At 42.3% G+C, this 22,837-nt stretch overlaps 1 protein-coding gene across 3 annotated transcripts in view; it reads right to left on the bottom strand.

Moving 5' to 3' along the window:
• Window positions 1-22,837, bottom strand: part of ZNF407 (zinc finger protein 407) — a 454,887-nt gene that overhangs the window by 408,846 nt on the left and 23,204 nt on the right. For all 3 annotated transcript variants that reach the window (XM_019423652.2, XM_019423653.2, XM_053902844.1), the window contains exons 2-3: window positions 13,702-18,404; window positions 7,712-7,826 (exon numbers count right to left, since the gene is read on the bottom strand). In XM_019423652.2, coding sequence (XP_019279197.2) covers window positions 7,712-7,826; window positions 13,702-18,361 — 4,775 coding nt within the window. In that variant the 5' untranslated portion in view covers window positions 18,362-18,404. The remainder of the gene's footprint in view (window positions 1-7,711; window positions 7,827-13,701; window positions 18,405-22,837) is intronic.

Here is a 22,837-nt window from a genome sequence, read left to right as displayed (position 1 = left end):
GGGCACCCACGAGGAAAGCACCCAAGGACTAAGAAGTAGAGGAAGAGAGCACATGACTAACCAGCATGCATCTTCACACGGATGGTTTCCCATGCACATGACCTGCACACGGAAACACAACTGGAACACCAACGTCCAAGGCACCAGCAGCACACGGACATCTGCAGCGTGGCCACACAACTCTACGTCCCTGCAATTTTCTTTTTAATTTTTTAATGTTTATTTTTGAGAGACAGAGTGAGAGCAGGGGAGGGGCAGAGAGAGACGGAGACACAGAAGCTGAAGCAGCTCCAGGCTCTGAGCTGTCAGCACCGAGCCCGACGCCGGGCTCGAATCCGTGAACTGTGAGACCATGACCTGAGCCGAAGCCAGATGCTCAACCGACCGAGCCCCCCAGGGGCCCCCGTCCCTGCAGTTATTATTTGGAACTGTGCTGCCTCGGGTTACACGGAACTGGGATCAACCAGTTTTCATCACAATTATCCACAATCAATAGCATCCCTACTTGAAATTACAAACAGTGAAATGCTCATAAAAATAACTTTGCCCCTTGATTCCTAGCAGGCTCTCCACCTCGTCCCCTCCCTGACTACTCACAGTCCAGAAAACTGGAGGACAGCAGACAAGTCAAAAAGGAGTGGCGGAAAGGCCACCACTCACTAGGCAACATGCCACAGTTCTGTGACCCGGCCCGGCCCGCCTCGCCCAGCCCCCCAGGGAGGTCCTCCCTGCTTCACCACCTCAACTGTGGCGGGGCTACCGTCCTTACAGGTACTGAACACCCCCAAACCCTGCCTGGAATGGGCTGCCCTGGTTACCTAACTCCCACTCACCTGCGTCCCAAGTGCTGGCTACCCGACGAAACGCAACCTTCCGAATTGGTCCAGCGAGACTTGGACGTGTCTTTACCTGAGCTTTCTCCTTCCATTTGAAGCGGCTATTATTTTGGCCATTTCAGCCCTAAAGACCAACAGCAGTGGCATGTATTGATGTTCCATAACTGTTTACTTAGTATTTTTAAAACCCTCCACTTCGCCCCATCAGCCACTTATACTCCAGGAAATTCCTGCAAGGTTCTTAAGATGTCATGCTATTCTACACTTCACTACTTTTGTTCTTTTGCTCCATCTACTGAAACTGTCCAAATTAGCCTGGCGAACACGTCCTCATCCTTTAAGACCCAACTCAAACATAACCTCTCAAGGAAGCCTTTCCTGGTGTTTCTAAGCAGAGCCAAGCACTCCCTGCAGACCTCTGTCCCTTGCTCTTTCTTACCCCTCGTGCGTCCCTCTTCACGTCTGTCTCTCCTGCTTGGAGCACATGATGGCAAAGCCCTGGCAAGGCCCCTGCACCAGCTGGTCACTGGGTCCGCACAGAGAGGACACTCTCAAGAGTGTGCCCTACAGGACCTGAATCAAGACCTGGTTATGCTTCCCTCCTATGTACACTTCCAACACCTCCTCTTACTCAGACTTAGACAAATCAAAGAGCAAAACCTTTCAGAAAGTGAACGCCTTTCAGAACCACATGAGCAGGAAGAAGGAAGGAGAAAACAGGTTAACGTCCCTCCCCGCAAAGAATCACAGGACAGGCAAAGGAAACCAGAAGACTGGCTATCCCCCCCTATTCCACTATATGGATCAGGAGAGCTAAAGAATCCTGAGATTCCACAACTGGATCTTAAAATCACCACGGAACCATCTTAAAATAAAAATAAAGCAAAAAATAAAAAAGTCACTGAGATAGGAATTTGTCACTGAAAAAGATCTTGGGCCAATGCTGTCAACTACAACACCAAGAAATGACAACGTATATCGTGTTTCTATCTCATTACACGTTGACGATACACACTGCCTCGAAATAAACCTATGACCCCCTCTTCCATGACGAAAATTCAAGAAAACACCACTACAAAATGGAGAGTAAGGCGTGGGGGTGACAAAGCCTCTCACCATCTCCTCCACTGTCCCAATCTCACTCCCAAATCTGTCCTGGATTTACAAGAGTTCCCTGTAAAATACCCTAGAATCCGTATCTGAGAAAGAGTGTTTTTTTATTTTAATATTATAACTAAGATGTCTTTTAGACATTCAAATTACAAAGTGATTTGGACATAAAAAATCTAAGACAATGATCATTCACTAAACGGGACTTCAAGGACTCCAGCACCAGAGGAATAAACTAACAATGTTAATTTTATATTCCTCGCTGACAGGAAGAGAGACAGTAATCACTACGTGGCATTTTTAAATTTCAAACGAAAGGCAAAAATATATCATCAAACAAAAAGCATCAATATATTATATACATAAAGTATGTAATATACCCTCTAAAATAAGAGTATTTGAATCTTAATTTAAATTTTTTACAAAACTGAGAGAACCTGCATTTTACATTGTTACAAGCATAATTCATGCCAGACCATAAAACAAACTCTTTCTATCTATATCTTTTTAACCAAAACAACCAGTCAAACCAAATGCTTATGTTATCTGGCTGGATACATCTGTAGATATGATGGGTGTAATTAATTGTTCAGCTAAAAATGCAATTCCATGGTGCTTTTAATGATTTAGGTATACACAGCTTTAGTTCTCAGAACAGACTAAAAATAGTGATTTTAATTTATTCCTGCTGCCTACAATTACCCACAACCATGTATTTTTAAATATTTCCAGCCTATAAAAATTACTAATTTTTGCCACTTGTGTTTATCTGCATTTAGACTTTGATTTGGATAAATTAAGCTCTCAAGTGTTCCTTGCTTTATGAAACTCTGCATGTTGTAGACTTCAACACAAATAAATGACTTGTACCATTAGAGGTTTAAATAATGTAATGTATTTCATGCTCAGCCTGAAGCTGGATTCCAATGAAGTTGCTAATGCACGTAATGATTAAGTGTAACTCAAATACTAACTGTGTTGTTGAAAACATGACAGGCAATAATTTGGTCTATTATATTCTGCCATTTAATTGCCTAGTACAGACATTCTCTGACACATTATGAAGCAATGATTTACAATTATTCAAGCTGCAAAGGTCAGAAAGTGACATTATAATCATCTACATAGAGATCCCTTCTAATGCACAAAAACTAGGTAATGCCACACACACACACACACACACACACACAAAGAGTTTTACTGCATTAGTAACTTTCTATTTAAGGTTTCTTAAACCAAATAAGAATAAACAGCTCATAAGCACATCAATACACAATAGAAAATGTCTAGAATCTTTTATGAACCCGGATGTAACAGACTTAAGAAAATGCCCTTATTCTCTCCTGATTAGGTAAATTCTACTCTACTACTTAACTCAACACACAAGATTCAAGACCAGACACAGGGAAGTCCTTCAGAAAATAACCTAATCCCCAGACTATGCGTACTGGGGTCTCTGTGAATCACGGCATGCAGCAGCCAGCGAGCACTTAGGAGGTTGGTGGAAATCACAGGCCGCTTACTGGTCTGCTACTCCTTTTTTTTTTTTTTTTTTTCCTAAGTAACTGATCATAAAAAACAAACACAGTAACCAAAGCTGATCAATCTTCACCCCTCTCATCCTAATGAAAAGGTAAGAATATTCTCACCTGTCCTGGCACTTAATTCTATTATACGATGTTCAATTTGTAACCACTCAAGTGCAATAGACTACCAACACATACACAATAAAGGGGAAGAATGATAAAGTTACTGAAAACAATGCTTTAATGTGAGAAAGTGAAACAGAGAAAGAGACACAAAAACAGACTGAATTCCAGAATGCTGAAGGAAACTACCATGCAAGCAAGTTTTCAAAAGAACATAAACCTGAGCAAAAGCAGAAAACAAAATTGGTTAGGGGATGGAAGGAGGTAGGTAAATTACAGTTATTACATTCTGGGGAAAACAACCTAGAGAGAAAAAAATAAGTACAAATTAAAGTCAATAACAAACCAACAGATAATGCACAAAGCAGAAAAAATTTTTAAATAAAAATTAAAAAAATAAAGGGACAGTTAAAAGTAAGGAAACCGTGGTCTACTCTTACCAGTACATAATTTGACTCCATCGCTAAAAATACTTTTAATCTCAAGTTTACCATCTGTACAATGGGGATAATAAACATGAGATGAACAATATCATGACACTATGAGATCAACAAATGAAGTGAATGTTAACAAACAACACCACCGCATAAATACCATTTATTATGGACAGGATCACATACCCTATTACATGTGTGGATACACACAGAGACAGAGAGACGTAAATTTAAACAGATTTAACGAAACATGGGGTCTATAAGCCACCGAGATTTCAAGTTGTGTTTTTAGTAGTCGAAGGTAGGAATCACTGATTTAGGGAAATATGTGTTTCACTTATTTCTAAACACATGTTCCCAACAAACATGATTAACTTCTGCAGAGAGATGCTCTATTATTTCTTCTCTCCCCACTAACCCTTGTCAGCTCCACAGCACATGCTCATGTGAACTACCCAGTAAGTGCTGAATAAAAATACAACCTATACTCTATAAAACCCCACTTGAGATCACATTCACATGTCAGAAAAACGTTAAGAAACTGTATTGTTCAAAAACTCCTCCTCTTAAAAGTGAAAGTAAAACAAAAGGCTTCTAAATAAAGTGATCAACAACAGGTTCTTAAAACAAGAAGCGCAAAGCAATACATTTTCGAAATTTTTACCATGTCGGAGGCACATATATAAACCATAGGTAAACAAAACTTAAATCCTGAACTCTGAACCCTAGCTACCTGATAGGAATTAGACGTCTAACACATTCAGCTACTTCTGTCAAACTGACTTACATCCATAATACACCTTAGCTAAGATTTGCTGATGAAATGGAGACAATTATCTTAAAACCGAGCTTAAGGAGTCAAAGAAAATCACCGTAGGTGCAAACAACTGGAATAAAAGTTTTAAAAGGCAGTCTTTGTTAAGGGGGTAGCTAACGCACAACTCTTCAGCCAAGCCTTAGTAAAAGTACACGAGAAACCTATCTGATGAACGTCTACAATCTTCTAGAAAGGCAGACATGAAAAACCAATTACAAAGAATCTCACGTGCTCAATGCAACAAAACGCGCAGTTTACTATTTCCATCAATTTCGCTATAAAATGTGAGGGTTTTTTTTTTTTTTTTCAAGAAAAGCAAGAGTTACTAGGACAAAAGAATACAACATGGTGAGTATTAATTTCATTTTTAAAATGCTCCATTGTTTTTATATATTAGTCAGTCAGAACTATTCGAAAAGCAGTTTATTTTCTTGCAATTCAGGTAACGAAAAGGTTATTCATAAAATTCTAAAAGCCAGAGATGAAGATCCTAAGTACTGCAGAAAAGAAAACACAGTGCAGGGCCTTCTGTTTGTGACAAAATTATAGAGTTAATGTTCCTGAAAGATCACTTCACCTTTTAAAGCATGATTTTTTTAAAAGGTAAAATTTATAGCAATTAAAGCTAATGAAGAAATGCAGCATGGGCTGCTTATGTTCAGGAACTAATAGGTCCACTGAGCATTTCCAGGATTATTTAGCCATCAATGATAATGAATTGACATTGTCACCAGTGTTAATGTACCGATGCTACTGCCACTAACCTGACGGCCAATTCTCGCTTTTTATCATGATTCTCACTGCAGTTTTTAACCTACCTACTGCCCTATCCGTTTGAAATACAGGAAATACAGAACGCCCTACAATACTTTTTCTTTCCCCTGAGAGGGTTCTAACTCGTTAGACCTAACTCATCGAAACTGCTCGTTTCAACTCCACAGACAAACACTTCTTGGGTTTACTACAATTCTTCAGAACTTTCAGCGTCACCGTGACAATATGTACCCTAGAAAAGTTATTGTTCTATAACTTTTAAATCAAATTTCACTTACAAAAAATTAAGACAACTATTATTTCAAAGCGAAATAAAATTCAATGACTACCATCGTTCTCAAAGACACAGTTTTGGAATCTAGACTGCCGCTCCCGTGCATGCATTCAGACCTCTGTGGCATCAGCACACAACTCAATATATCTCTATGTATTTATAACTCTTCATCCTGGGAATCGAGCAAATAGACCACGAGTGTCACATGTCAGTGGTGTGCGGTAACAAGCAATGAGCCAAGTGGGTTTAAAAAGGGCAATCAAAGCCAACCAATCCTGTACTGCTTTTGATGCTACTTAGGTCAGAAACTAGTCTCCAAAAAAGTTTCTTCTTCTCTTTCCCAAGACTTAGTAGCCCTAATAAAAATTAAAAAAAAAAAAAAAAAAAAAAAAAAAGGAGGAATTAGATTTCTAATAACAGAGCACGCGAAAACTGCCCAATTATTTTGAAGATCTGAGGAAGAAACTGCTTAGTGCCATCTAATAGCAAATTCTCATTGGAGTCAGGGCCTTCCTCTTTCCTACAACTCATACGGTAAAAACAATAAATGAGGTATCTTTTAAAATTCCAAGACCTAGAGCAATTAAAATGAACCATTTGGCACTCAACCCTTGCAGCTAAAGCCAGTGGCAACAAAACTCATTCCCCACTGATCTTCAGGGGGCTTGAGGGCAAAGGTTCATCTTCATTTACTTTAGCTGCAAGTTACTGAGCCATCAATTCTGCCAATGAATAAATCACAGACCGTGGTTAATAAAACTGCTTGCAAAGTTATTTGTAAAACTATCTTAAGGGTCAAAAAATGCAACGGCATCCTGGCATGACATGACTGCCCAACAAAAGACAGAGGCTGTTTTTGACTTAAAAGATATTTGCCCACTAAATCTTCCACTAAAAAGGGAAACCTAATATAACATGTGCACAGTGCATAATTTAATTGAGCCTGTAGTATTTAGGGAATCGGCCATGAGAACGGCAGGTTTCTCAGGTTTCACAGAAAGTGTTTTCACAGGATACACATATTAGTTAATTTCTCTAGCATAATAGCATTAAAATATATTTTTAATCAGAGAGAGGGTATTAAAATCCAGCTCTGAATGTCCTATGATATACCATAGATGTCATGGCATTTTAAAACCTTTTAAACATTTCTGCTAAATTAATCAGTTGTGCATTAAGGCATCTCAGTGCTTCCTATTAAACGCAACACATCTGAGGGACAGCTTAACACCGGCAACAGTTCTTTAGAGGAAGAGTCATTAACTAAAAAGGGCAAACAAGTTTTGGAATAAAGTTACACAAAAACATACATTATACACTGTTTATTTAAGCTTCATCTCTGCAACAATCAGTGACCAGTTGTCTGAAATTAAATCTTTTTCTGCCTTTCTCTTTATGGGATATGTCCGGGATATCTAGCCATTCAGGTGATTAAAAATTAAAGCAGTATGGCAAAAGAGAAAAAAAAAATACATATACGTTCCTAAAGCTGTATTATGTATTTTTTTTATGTCTTTAAATGGAATTTACAGTTCTCTCTGGCAATGTGAATGAACATCCTATAATTTAGTCAATTTACAGATTACAGGTTCAAATTGACCTTGTAGCCCATAAAATTGCTCATCTGCAGTAGAGGATTAGAAGTGGGAGAAGAATGTCATAACTGTATTTAAGGAATTTACCATAACAATGGAAAGGAGGGTACGCATGCATAATTTTAGCCACTCTTACTCATATCAGTTCTGAATTCTGAAACAATGGCTATCCCGCACATGCTTCCTGGCTCACCAGGGCAGAGATAGTTTCAGGTTACTCACCCACAGACATGACACTTGTATTCCCTCATCCCAAGGTGCCTTTTGACATGGTTTCTGGCATCGCCAAGCTGAGCCGTTGCGAAGTGGCATATCTTGCACTTGAATGGTTTTGATCCTAAGTAAATTTAACATAAAATATGATTTGAATTTGAATTAACACAGTACTGATAGTTTAACGAGAGGCCTAGATCTTAAATCACACTTTTCATCCGATTAGAAATTTCTGGCCCCAAAATGGAGTACTTGCTCTCCTTTCTAACTGGAATAGACCCGCATTCCATAATTATTCCACCAAGAAGACTTTAATGTTTCAGTGAGTGTTCCTAACTTTCAATAACACTCTTAAGATTTAAAGTCCAACGTGATGCCGCTGAGCAGTGCTAAGTGTATCAGATGGGCTAAGTAATTTCAAATATTTTTCTACCAATTCACAAAAATATCTTTTGGAGTCGCTCAACATTTAAAATGGATCATTATAAAACACAAATGCATACACAGTAGCTGATATTTTTTTTAAGTATATTTATCATCAAATGCATTTCTCAGTGGCCATCTCCCTCCTACTTCTGCAGCTTTCAATTTATTCACATTAAGAATGGCATTTCAGATTTTTTTTCTGACATTTATCCCAAGTGATTCACTATATTACTATTTTGGTAGCACACAATGTAAGAATACACAATGGATAAGTTGTCTGCTTTTATGATCATTTTATAGTCAAAAATCTGTGATGATTCTGCAAACCAGGAAGTACTGACATTTTATTTACTATTGATCTCAAGAACAAGTATTTCATCATTAAAAAGCATAGTACCAACAATTTTCTTTAATTGCATAAAGAAATAAGGTTAACCTATACTCAAAAATGAGAAAGCAAACTAATTTCAGAGTCAACAAACCCGGTGTTGGTATCAGACAGACTGTAACTGGAACATAGTTAACTAACAGATAATCGGTACCCACGTGAGAGCAACACTCCTTTCAGTGTAACAGGTAGATACCATTTTTTTCAATTTTCTAACCGCTAAGTCCTCAAACAAATAAATCAAAATCATAAAAATCACAGCCTAGAATCAGAACAATATGCTTCCAGATCTTTCGTAGCATGTTTAGTACCTATTTGGCGAAGTATCTCTTCCAATATAGTTAGACAGAATATGAAGTATGGGAACTTCAATAAATATACAAAAAGAGCTCAAATAAAAAAATTGCAATAAATCACATCTGATCAATGAACCTTTGTGCAGTGCCCTTGAAAAATATAATCCTCCAAGAATACTTTGTTGAAATTGAAGCGCTCAGTAAAAAATTTTAGAGTCTTAAATTTCAATTTAACTCCCAAAAGCTGACAAAAAAAGTGAAGCATTTAATTTTAATCTTCCAACAGAAATAAAAAAGTCAACAGTACTAAGCGCGGGCAGACAAGGTTGAATACTTCACAGCTCAATGACAATGAAGCCAGATCTCTTAATACTTCCACTCATGCTGTTAGAAGTAGATGTAAAATATATTTAGCACCTGAATGGTTGTATCTAGTCAGCTTTATCTGTTTAAATGTCAACAGCAGGTTGAGACCACAGCTCACAGTGATCACACCCTATCAATCACATTAGAAACTACAGTTTATTTAAATGATTCTGATAAAACCAAGCCTAACACTACCTGGAAACATTTCATCTGAAGCAGAATTCTATAAAGGGACACATAAAAGACGGGAGTGAGAAGAACCAATTTACCTGTACTTTAAACTGAAATGCATTCAAGATAATAAGGTACTCGGGAAATTATTAATTAACAATAACATCAGGACTCCAACCAAAGAAAATAAAGCTCTCTCAATATCTGCATTACAATTTGGGTGAAAGGCTAATTTACGGTATCCTGTGGATTCAAGTTTCCTGGCGTGCCCCCTGCACTGACCCTGTGATGAGTCCCTCCTGAGTCAGCGTGCCCGCCACAGGGGCTGGGCACAGACCCTCCAAGTTTCCTTACGAGGCTCCTCAGTGAAAACCTCTAGTTCCCCCAGGTCTCGGCGCTCACTGCTAGGGTGCTGACAGCACATAAATGAGCTACTCTGCTGACTGCTTTCATGCAGAAATCACTGAGGTCCTGACTATCTTTCACATCTTCTATTCATAGCAGGCTGTGTTAACATCTCCTTTCTATGCCATAAAAATTCCAGGGAACTGGAGATCATACTTTTCTGCATAAGGAAAAAAAAGTCCTCTTTTTTCCAATAATGTTTCCAGTTTTAGGCTTGGTATGCACATCCCAAGATGAAGCCAGGCATACTGTTAATAAGGCAAAATTCGTAAAATTATGTATTTCTCCCTTTGTCTTCTTCACAAGTGTATTGTGATTATTATAAACTGTCAATATTACTTTAAATAGTTCCATCCCTGGGAACAGCATTATCCCCACTGGGTTTTTTTCCTTTTAATTTGGCCTCTGAGGGTTTGCCTGTTTAATTTTTTTTAATGTGTATTTTTTTTTAAATATGAAATTTATTGTCAAATTGGTTTCCATACAACACCCAGTGCTCATCCCAACAGGTGGCCTCCTCCATACCCATCACGCACCCCCCCCTCCCTCCCCCCCACCCCCCATCAACCCTCAGTTTATTCTCAGTTTTTAAGACTCTCTTATGTTTTGGCTCCCTCCCTCTCTAACCTTTCTTTTTTGTTTTCCCTCCCCTCCCCCATGGCCTTCTAGTAAGTTTCTCAGGATCCACATAAGAGTGGATGTGTATTTATTCTTGAGAGAGAGAGACAGACAGACAGACATAATGTGAGCAGGGGAGGGGCAGAGAGAGAGGGAGACCCAGAATCTGAAACAGGCTCCAGGCTCTGAGCCGTCAGCACAGAGCCCGACGCAGGGCTCGAACCCACGAACCGGGAGATCACGACCTGAGCGGAAGTCAGATGCTCAACCGCCTGAGCCACCCAGGCGCCCCTCTGAGGTTTTGAAAGGGAAAAACAAAAGGGACTCTAGCTTTCTGGCCCCTTACAATTTTACCAAAAGAATCCCAAAGGCTTTTAAAACTAAAACTCTCCACCCAGACCTACACGGGCACTCCTCGGCATCAGTCACTGCTAACTGCCGGGCATACGCGGATGTGACGACAGCATGTAAAAAGCGATACTAAAACTTGATACTAAAACTAAAGAATGAAGTACGATGTATAGAACCCATCATCCAATGCTTCGCCACGACGGCCTCCATTCTACAACCCTCCCTACACACTGAACACTCCCTTCCACCCTTCATTCCCTCATTCGGTCAATAACCTGGGGGGCCAGGTCCGGAAGGGGCCCGCACTGACCAGCGCAGAGACCGGCACTGACCAGTGCAGAGCCCCTGCTCGGGCTATGCTCAGAATCAACAGACCACCTCACCTCACCACCTCTTCTCGAGCTGATTCAGCTTCTAAACCGCCAGACAGGTACTAAGTGCAACACCAGTGACCAGCCCTAGCCTGAGAATTTTTCAGCGAGCCCACACAACCCTCTGTCTCCCTGCACGTGAACATTTCCCAACAGCACAAGTGACCAGTGCACTCAGAGCACCAAATGAAGGGCTTCGGACAGTCTTCTAACTGAATGACACCTGCCACGTTATGAGAAAGTAAAGCTCTAGCCAACGGAATAATGCAGCAGAGAAAATGCACCACTGTTTCTGGGCTCCTGATGTACTGGGAAAGGCAACACTGCCCTTCCTGGTCACGCCGATGACTTCACAAAGCAAAGGCACAGGAAAACTCTGGGGTGCTTTCTTCCTACAATTCTGGATAACCAAAACTCATTTATTTCTTAGAGTGCTGCTTTCATCGTGCTAAGGATGGGAAGGAAAGGCTACATGAAGTAGAGAGTAAATCACAAAATATGAAAACAGGGATTGGAAGAGTAAGTCTTTTTCCAGTTAACCATTAATAACAGCCCCTGCATTACTACTTCGCGGACATAAGCAAAGTATCAGAAAAGCAATTCATTTTCAGATGCCCCAAGAAAAAGACCTTGGATTAAAGCTGGGAGAGCAACATCCCCCGAAAAGTGGCTTGCAGAGCTGTAAGCGTGGGACTGGCATTGTGTCCGCAGGAAGAGGGCTCCTCCGTGGTGCCTGGGAACACGATAAAAATGTACTTGCTGATGAGCCCAACACAAGATGTTAAAAAGTACGCTAACTTTTACTAAATGTTAGAATCAATGATGTAACTTATATAAGTAGGGTTACTTTGTCACATATTGATGGTTACCTCACTTTCACATCCACATTAACTTGATTTTAAATGCAATTAATACATATAGTCAAGGAAGACTAATGGACTACATTCCGCACTTAACCTAGTGGACGTTTTCAAATGGCACAAGTGACCAGTGCAAACCTATTTTGCATTGTAAACGACTAAATAAATCTTAATGGATTAAGAATGATCAGCTATCAACACACAAGGGAAATTAAGTGCTGAAATGCCTACATTGATTATTTTAAATTATTAGCCTTACTCTGTTCTTGAATTTGTATGCTTTTAGTGAGCTTTAACACATTTACAAGACTTATTGACTATAATTACAAGAGAATTCAAGTAATGGACACATCAATTATAAGCAACATGTCTTGACCAGACAGTTGCATAAAGAATTCTAAAAAGAGGTCCATTAGCATCTTTTTCTGAGTTTTATTCCGTTTTATCTGCCTTAAGAGGGCATGTTGAGGAAGTACACACCTTCTACACACGTGAACAAGCCCGGTTTCTAAAAGCCCTATCATTTCACAAAGCCAGCTGCAAGCACAGTGCTGACAGAGGTATTAATAATGCCAACAAATAGTATTTGAATTTACTCCCCGACAACAGCTCCCCTCTAGGAAGAGTCAGCACCAGGCGCACAATGTTTGTATTTACCTAGATTAATCTGACGCAGGTTGCCCCGGTACTTTCTTCAATGAAAAACTTTTATCTGTCTTTAATCTCCCTAAACTAGCAACGTTTCACACTCTTTTGTCTTCCTCCTTGTAACCATGCACTAAGTTTCAAAAACTGCAAGAATTTAAAGTATAGCTTTAATAATAAGCCATTATTTAAAAGTACAGTAAAATAAACCTTACAGTTTTAATGAAAATATGTTCATTGAAATGTGAATTTATTATTCAAATCCACTCATAAATTCAACCATGAAGACAGAACTTGTCTAAGCAGAGCACAATGATTTAGAAAAGCTGTCTATTTAAAATAAAGAATGTATGGCAGGTTTATAGAAACAGTGCAGTGAATTTTTACATAAATTTAGAACAGTGGCTTATGCATTTTTCCACACACACACACACACACACACACACACAAAGTTTAAAAAAAAATTTCCACCCAAAATTAAACATTAAAATGGAACACTACATTTGACAGAGCAGGGACTGAATCAGGTGCTGCCTGCGTGAAAACCAAATCCCCACGACATAGCAACTTTGGAAAGTGTTCACTAACTGTGACCCTTGGAAGGAGAATCTTGTTGCCTGGGAGTTACACTTTTCGAAATAAACCATCTGGCAATGAGTAACTTTAAATCCCTAAAATTCCAAGAAAATTTGTATTGTTTCATTCCTCAAAAGCCATTTAATGTGTCCTCTGAAACACACAGTGCCACTTGGTAAGTACCTTGGAAAAACCAAACGAGGACTCAGAAACAACTGAAAAGCTGTTCAGAGAAGGGAATTTAACAAAGGCATCAGAGGGGCAAGGCTTCTTGATGGAATGAAAAGAACTCTGTCAAATCGCCTGCCTTGGAATCACTAAGGCTTAATTAACTTTGGAAATGGTAGGCGTCAACGATGACGTATGGCAGGTGCCCAGAGAGCCGCGCAGCGGGGTGACGGGGGCCAGGTGGAAGGTCGACAGGCAAACGCCCCAAGGACTCCACGTTCAGATGGGACCAGATGTGCCAACTGGATCATGCGTTCGCACTCTCTAGGTAAACACAGGTTTGCTCGCACGTACGTACCTGTGTGAGTGCGAATGTGTGCCAGGAATGCCATCGAGTTGCTACTTCGACACATCTTCCCGCAATACTTGCAGACGTTCCCCTGGTTTTCCTCTCTCTCGCGGTTGATCTGCTCAGTGTCTTCCACTATGTACTTATTCACCTCCCGAAGCAGCTCTTCGTGCTGCCCTTTAATATGGAGAAATAAATTCTGCTCTGAGTCAAAGGGCTCCGTGCACTTGACACATTTGAAGGTGGCCCCTCCCTCCGGAAGCTCCTCCACACTGGCCTGCTCGTTCCTCAGATGACCAGCACTAGCCAAGTGCTGGTGGAGGTTGCTCTCGGTATAGAAGGACTTTCCACACAGTAAACAGTGAAAGTGCTTCTCTTTCGTAGGGTGCTTCATGGCTATGTGCACATTCAGTCCGCTCAAACCATCTGCTAAGAAGCCACAATCATCACAACGAATTCGTGTGGATTCACCAAAGGAACTACCTTCGCATTTCTTCTTTTTCACACCTTGGGCACAGTCCTTTAAGGGCAACTCACCGATCCTCACGCCTGTGGTTATGAGACCCTCTTCAGACTGGTCCAACAACTCACCATCTTCAGGGCTCTTTATTCTTATTATGGAAGAATCAAACCGGCCAAAACTGTACACGGCCTGTCCTTTGTCATCAATGCTGATTATAGTTTCATACACATCGTTACTTTCAACTGTGCTATCAGAAGCCAGACCATCCTCTTCCAAGATAATTTTAGTTTCATGCTGCGAATTCATCAGAATCTCCTTGTTCTCTAGAACGGGGTCTTCTTGGGTACCATCTTTCAAGTCCTCTGAACTCTGCACACTTCCAACGTCGTTCTGACCACGCCTCTCCAGGTCTGACTCCTGTCCCGTCCTTGTCATCACAACAGGGACGGTGCTTTCAGCCAGATGCCCTCCCCCTAAACCTCCAGGACATCCACGTTTGCTCAGGGTTTCACCTGCATTCTCGCCCACACGTCCCACATCACTCTCGCCACGCATGCCTGGACCACCAATGTCATTCAGCACACTGTGGCTTCTCTCTACTGGCTCATAATCCAAAGCTGAGCTTCCTGCATTTTCACTCTGAAATCTGCTCGGGGAGGCACAATCAGAGGAAACAGTAAGGGACACGTCCTCGGGTTTCAGAGCTTTTTCCTTGGCAAGGGGCTGTTGGAAAGTTTCACAGAAGGAATGCTCTTCACTGAGATTAGATTCGTCTCCAGTCTCAATTTCTACTGAGTCGGGAGCACGGAGTACTTTAGCCACACCTAGATGAGTATTCTCATCCAAAACAGAACAATCAGCGGTACTTCTAGATTTCAGAATTTCTTCAGACGGTTGGTCTGAAATCACTTGATATTCCTCAGAATTTTGCTGATGCTGCTCGTTGGATATGATGATACTCCTGGGCACGTCTGCAGAACCTGCTTCCATGTCCGAAGAGTTCAGGTAAGACTGCCTTTTCACCTTGTGTTTCTCTGTGGCTGCGTGCCTCGTCATCTCTCGACGGGTCACGGCGTAGTAATCGCACGCCATGCAATAAAAAGCAAATTCCTTTGTATGCTTCCGTTTTACGTGCAGCTCTAGAGAAGCAGAAGAGTGGGCACTAAACTCACAGTGTACACACTTATTATCGCTTACACCCGTAGCGTCCCCCTGCTGGACAGGGCCCTCCGGTTCCAGACACATCTGTTCCTTTTTATCAGGAAGACGGCTGTCAGCTTCCCCATCTGCAGAATGACACACACCTGCCACTTCGACTTCAGTTGGATTTCCACGCTCTGCTCCTGGCTTTTCTGAAACAGAGGCATCTGACTCAGCGGACTTGTTAGCGTGCTCCCCTGAAACCGCTGACGTGGCACTCTTTCTACAGGCTTCAAGGTTACCCCCCTCAGGGCCGACAATGATGTCTGAACTTTGTTTGCCGCTGGCTTCTACTTCTACTCGTCCTTTATGCTTCTTAGTGGCACAGTGACGCTCCATGTCTCCCTTGGTTACGGTGTAATACTTACACACTTTGCACAAGTAACTGTACTGGTGACTGTGCTTTCGTCGAATGTGAACAGTCAAGTTTGTGATACTAGAGGCCAAGAGACCACAATGAGAACATGTCCGTGAGATGTTACCTTTCGGTCTCCCTCTCTTTGGGGTGGCGGTCAAAGTGACCTCCCCTTCTTTGGTCATTCCGCCGGACTGTGACAGTTCCTTGGTAGTCAGCACGCTCTTTTCGAGGCAGACATGCTCCTGTAACTGTGCACCTTCCACGTGGCCTTCTATCCTGCCATTTCCAGAAACATGAAACTCCTCCTTTTTATCGTTTGCACCTATACATACCCTTTCAATACATTCTTCAAAACTCAAGCCGATGTTATTCTTCTTGGCGTTTTCAAGATGCTTGCTTCTCTTAATGTGCTTCTCCATGCCTTCTTTGCTCAACGAATAAAGATTACATGCTTTACACAGAAAGTGGTAGTCCTGACCATGCCGGAGCTTTATGTGTCTCGTGAGGACAGTGGAAGACCTTGTTTTATAAAAACACTTCTTACACTGAAACTGAGGCTTACTGGAATGCCTGACTTCATGCCCATGGCTCACCCTGGACTTAACGGGCTCTTCCTGAGCTGCTTTACCGGACTCACTCAGAGCATCTCTTGTATTTTCTGATTCTAAAGTACTTAAGGGTAAAGACTGTAACACCAAATCACTGTTACGCGGTTGAGAAGCCTCTGGCTGAACCAATAAACGAACGTGCTTCTCAGTTGTTCTGTGCTCCTCCAGGTCCTTCTCAGACAAGAAGAACAGACTACAAGGAGTACACACAAAACACATATTGTGCTTTTCCTTCATGTGGTCTGTAAGACCTGGTTCGTTCTCGGAACTAAACGAACAGTGCCTACAACTGAGGACACTGGCGGTGTGCTGGTGCTGGTTGTCGTACAAATGCTTGTCCGAGTCCCTCCTCGACGGGCTGGAAAAGTCACGCTCCTGGCGGCAAAGCTTCACGTCTCCGGTGGGGCACCCCTCCCCACGGGTCTCCAGCTCCGTCCTTTCTGTAGCTACTTGAGCACAGTCCGTACAAGGACACGTCTGCCGGGCGGGAGAGTCCAGGGAGCACGCGAGATGGGAGCTGCTTCTGTCCTGCTTCGGGTCCCGTGTTTCTGGGGAAGTCGCACACAGACCGTGGACACCGCCACTCGCTTCTGCGTGTCTGGACGCAGACTCTGCGTCACCTGTTCTCACCTGGGTTCTCAAGTGTTTCATAAACACCCTCTGCGCATCAGTAGTTGCTCGTTTACTGATTCCTAGAAGATTAAACCTTTTCTTGGCCTGGCCCTTTAAAGTAAAAGTGCCGCTTCGTCGACGGAAGCTACCGCCCAACGTGAGGACGTTTCGCTCAGGTCTTGGTCTCGAGCCTGCGCTGATACCGTGCACTGCCTGTAGGCTGCTTCTGGAAGATTCCACCTTATCTAAGAGACCCTCTGAGCTGACCAGAGCTAACTTTTTAGTTTTACTTTGGTTTTCAGGATTTCGAGCTATGCCAAGAGAAGTTACATTTTCTTCAACAATCTCTACTGTTTCTGACGAAGGATCCCTGGACGGCGTCATTTCGACAAGCAGCTCACTGCTACTTCCGCTTTGCTGAGAAAGGTCCCCTCTGAAATCTTTAAATTTGCTTCCAACGTCTCGTAATCCTTGTGAATCACTAGCCTTTGCTACTGGCTTAGAAGCTCTCGCTTTCAGGCGAACACTTTTTGTTCCCATGGAACAAGGTTTCTTGGGAAAGGGTTGCTTTGTTAAGATCTGTACAAATCCTCCACGAGCAGCAAGATTCTGACGCCGGAGGTGTGTTTTGCCAAGATAATGTGCATTCAACAGGTTTTCTTCCACGCACTGAAAGCCGCAGAGATCGCAAGAAAAGACCCGCTGCGGCCTGTGGGTCTGCCGGACGTGCGCGTGCAACGCCGCGCTGCTCTCTGCTTTGTGGCTGCAGTGGCAGCAGGCGTGTTCCCCAGGTGGCTGCAGGTGACACTCGGCATGCTTTTCCAAGTCAGTGCAGGAGGAAAACAGATGACCACATACGTCGCACTTGAAGACCGTATCTACATTTCCAACAGTACAACTGACACTCATCTCTTTCAGGGGCAAAGGAGATTCTCTTCCCGGGTCAAGGGAAACCATTTCCCGAGTAGACTTTTCTTCGGTGTCTGTTTTCGGAGAAACAGCATCAGTGGTGCTGAAACTGGGAGGCGGGGAGAAGGCACTGGGGAGACTCGTGCCTCCATCGGGGCGTTCATTCAGGAGGGTCTCCTTCAGTGCCTCACCCAACGGGACGTGCCCTTCGGGGACCATGCTCTCAGAAGCTTCCAGCCCGCGAGCGCCCCGCTCTTCACGCTTTAGGTGCTCTGCCTCGGCCGATAACTTCATTCGTTTGGAAGCATGTTTATTTCCATCTTGCCCCACGGTGACGCTGCCGAGGTTTGAGGATTCTGAAAAACCTCTCTTGCTTGTGCAGTTTTCAGAGGAATTTGCTACCGCATCAAATACGGGCCCACAATCTACATCATGAGATGAGACATCTCTCGAGTCTCCTGCTTCTTTGTTTGCATTTTCATCCTCATCGTTCTCTGGCTTCTTCTCGGTATCCATCATTAAGAAGGTCCTGCGTCAGGGCGGCTCCCTGGGCACTCGTAACCTGCGAAGAGAGCAAACGCGGCATTACACCTCGGAGCGGAAAGAACACGCACACGTTAGTCAGGCCACCAGCAACATGAAGGGACACACTGAACGGAAAAGGTACCACAGCATCAAGATTTCCTTTCCGTTGAGACGAACTTGATCCCACGTGTGATCCTTACGAAGAGTGTGAAGTCAGACTCAGGGACACGGTTGACGCAGGAAGCGATGCCGCGGCATCTCCGACTGAAAGTGTTCTCACCCAGCCTGCAAACACACTCCCGTGCTTCAATTCTCTTGACCGGTATGTTTCGGTTTACTTGTTTGTAAACAGAGAAGCCCTCTTGTCAAATTTCTCTCCTGTGAACCCGCCCCCCCCCACCCCCATCCGTGAAACATATTAGACCAAACTGCTGAGAGGCAAGCCAGGAAGTCGGGCCTTCCCCTCGGTAGCCTCCCAACAGAAGCCCAAGCCCCAGGGTAAAAGGAACAGAATTTAAGAACAACTGCTTCCTCCTTCCCCCCTACAGCAAAGAGCCTAACCTTGACTCTAAACATATGCTAATTAACAACGTGCACATTCTTCTCGCCGTCACTGTTCCTGCTCAAACCCGCTGCCAATGAAAAGCCACTCCTGTCCCCACTGTCCGTCACCAGTTTCCTCACCTAACAGGCCTGCTGTACCGTCTGAAGGTTAATGGCAAACGGAATGTCGGCAGGGGAGCAGGATTAATGAAGCAAACTTTGGGGGGAGAAAAGAATTTCACTGAATAAAATGCTTTAAAATCAATAATATTGATTTTATTTTTCATTATGCTATTTAATTCAATTAAAACATATCATTTTCCATTTACTTTACACCAGGATTGGAATTTTCAGCCAAATGCTATTTGATTTGATGTGACTAAAAAACCATCACATATTATGGCCTCAAAGCTAATGATAACTATTTTTAACTATTTTAACTACTTTTTTCATAACAATGACAAACCAAATGAAGGCTGTTGCTTTGACTCTGCTAAAAGTGGGGAATGAATAAATACACACACACACACACACACACACACACACACACACACACATATCAAAAGCATGAACAACAGAAGAAAAAGTAGCTAAATTGGGCTTTATCAAAATTAAAAACTTCAAATGACCATATGCTTTAAAAGCCACCCTCAAGAAAGGGAAAAGACAACCCATTAAATAGATAAAACATACTCCAAATCAACGGTCTGACACAGGACTTAATCCAGAATACAGAGAAAACTCTTAAACAACTCAATAACAGAAAAAAAACTCTAATGAGCAAAGGAGAATATACATTTCTCCATAGAAGATACACAAATGGCCAAGAAGCACAGGAAAACAGATTCTCCATCAACAGCCATTAGAGAAATGCAAATCAAAATCATAATCAGTCCCATTGGACACTCATCAGGATAGCTAGAAGCCCAGTATCAGATAATAACAAGTGTTGGTGAGGACGCAAAGAGAGGACACCCCCGCAATGTTAGCGGGGTGTAAAATGGGATGTCACTCTGGAAACAGTCTGGCAGACCCTCACAAGACGAAACACGAGTTACGGAGTTCCGGAGTTCCGGAGTTCCGATACAGCTCATCAATCCTGCTCCCAGGTGCATGCCCAAGAGAAATAAGCCATAGGTCATCGCAAAAACATGCATACAAAGGTCTATGGCAGTATTATTCGTAATAGCCAGGAGGTAGAAACAACCCAAGTGTTTATCAACAGATTAACGGGAAAAACAAAACGAGGTACATCCACATCCACACAATGGAATATTCAGCCACCAGAAGGAATGAAGAACTGACATGCCGACAGTTCGCATGAACCTTGGAAATGCTAACTGTAAGAAGCCAGTTACAAAAGACCACATACCATAGGATTCCTTTGAAAGGAAATGTCCAGAATAGGCACATGTCAGGTACAGAAAGCACATGAGTGGTTCCTTAGGCCTGGGGGAGGGACACAGCGGGTGACTGCTGAAGGACCCGGGGTTTCTTTTTGAGGAGATGAACACGTTCTAAAATGTACTGTGGTGATGGTCGCACATGTCTGTGAATATACTTAAATCCATTAAATTACAGTGTAAATGCATAACATGTATGGTGTGTGAATATCTCAACAAAGATGCTTAAAAATACACAATTTGTCACATATAATCTACGATACAAAAACATCTTGTATTTGTTATTGTATTACAGCACAGTAACATATAGTTTTATTACACTTATAAAGTATTTACCATGTCTCCAGTATGTGATCCAGAACATATAAATTAAGAGGTTAATAGATGTTTAGGCAAGAAAAACATATCCCTAGTCAAATACGTTTAGGAAACTCTAGTTTGAACCAAAGTTTCTTTACCACAGGATTTCTCAGCACATATGCATTTCCCAAACCAGTTTCATTACAGAACTCATTGTTTATAAAGAATCAAGAAACCAGTGGTTCCAAGGGACATTTTAGGAAAGGGACAAGGGACCTGTAAATAAAGCATTGGCTTTGCCATTCAACATTCACAATTAAAGAATAAACAGAGGGGGGAAATGAATCATGCATCTGTTCCAAAAACTTCACTTAGTGCCCACTACATGCCAAGTATTGTTGGTTGTAGATACTGGAATTATAGCAGAGAATAACACAAATTCTCTGCCTTAATTGTAAAGGGAAAGATATTTGTTTGTTTGTTTGTTTGTTTGTTTTCAATGGAAACCTTGAACATCCCTCTTCTAGAACATCTATTTCTAGTCAAGAAGAATCACAGGGACCGGATTTACTCTCATGCGTGAAACAACCGAAAAAGAAAAAACAGACAAAATCTCTGAAACAACAGCATAAGACTTTGGACATCAGAAACCAAGGGACAGTGATCCCTGAGAGACGAGATACAAACAAGGGGGGTCCGAATCCCAGCTTACTGCCTGGAGAAAGGACTCAGGCCACAGCACAGGCAGGGATCCCAGACAGGGCCCAGGAGTCTTCCCACAGAGTGGACAGGCAGCTAAAGTCTGCAGGGCAGAGTCAGAGAGAGCAGAGGCACCAGAAAGAGAAGCCCAGAGACCTTCAAGGGGTCCCTCAAGGGTGCTCCGATCGAGACAGACAACATGCCATCTTTCCAGAAAATTGTCCCTTGCCCCTCCCACTCACTCCTTGGTAACTCCCCCTCCCTGAGGCAACCACTGTCCAGTATTCTTCCATAATGCATCAGTCTGGCCTGTCCTGGATGTTCATATAAATGGAACCAGACAACAGGCCTTTGCGGGAAGGAGAGTCGGCCTTTTGCTCAACAGTGTTTTTGCTGCATGTATTACCGAGGCATCCACTTCCGCGCTGAGCAGTATCCTGTTGCATGGATACACCATGATTCTGTTGATGGGACACCTGAGCTGTTTCCCCCTTCTGCGGCTATGGTGATAAAGCTGCTCTGAATATTCTCGTACAAGTCTTTTCATGAACATACATTTTCATTCCTCTTGTGGAAATACCTAGGCATAGCAAGGCTGGACCACGGGGACCAACGTGCACGCTAACTTTGTGAGAAACCATCTGACGGACCTTCAGAGTGGCTGCACTGTTTTGGACAGCCACCAATGCCAAGAGTTTTGACTGATCCACACATTCTCACCGATATTTGATGCTGTCAGTCTTTTAAATCTAAGTCATTCTAGTAGGTGTGTATGGTTTTAATCTGCATTTCCCTGACGACTAGTCATGGTGCTGAATACCTTGCTACGTGCTTTGTGAAATGTTCATTAGCCTTCTGCCCGTTTCTTACGTAGGTTGTCTATTTTCTACTGAGCTGAGGGGTTACTTATGTGTTCTGAAGATAAACCATCTGTCAGATATATGTTTCACAAATATTTTCTCCCCTTTCATTTTATTAATGTTTTTTGAGAAGCAAAAGTTTTAAATTTTGATGACATGAATTTTTTTCCTGTTCTGGTTATTTTCTGTCTCCCCATGATAGAAAGTAAGGGCATGGTTTATTTTTTCCACCCTTATATCCCAAGAGCCTAGAACAATTTCAAGCACATATGAGGTACTAGAATAAACAAATACCTCATTGTGATATAAGAAATGTCTCCTTTCTAAGTATCTAGAGATAAAATGAAAAAAGTGTGAGAGATACTTTAAAATAGTCCAGCAGGGGGGCACGGGGAGGCCATGTGCGGATAATAATGGATAGATGACAGTGACGTGGAAATTCAATACACCACTCCATCAACTTTTGTATATGTCTGTATATGCATGTGTTTGAAAACGTCCGTTGCATACTTTATGTTTAACGGGTTTTAACGGTTTGTCTAAAGTGGTATGAATTCCCTTCCTTTCAATGTTGAGTCCAACCATCTCCTCCTCTTCCAACACCACTCTGGCGCACCACTACCGCCTTCACTATGGACACTGGAGGAGTTTCTTCTCCAGAAGCA

This window comes from Panthera pardus, unplaced genomic scaffold, assembly GCF_024362965.1.
Source record: "Panthera pardus isolate Hobbes unplaced genomic scaffold, ASM2436296v1 HiC_scaffold_15, whole genome shotgun sequence".
Lineage (NCBI taxonomy): Eukaryota > Metazoa > Chordata > Mammalia > Carnivora > Felidae > Panthera > Panthera pardus.
The sequence above is the reverse complement of the archived record's forward strand: the minus strand, read 5'-3'. Positions and strand labels throughout refer to the sequence as shown.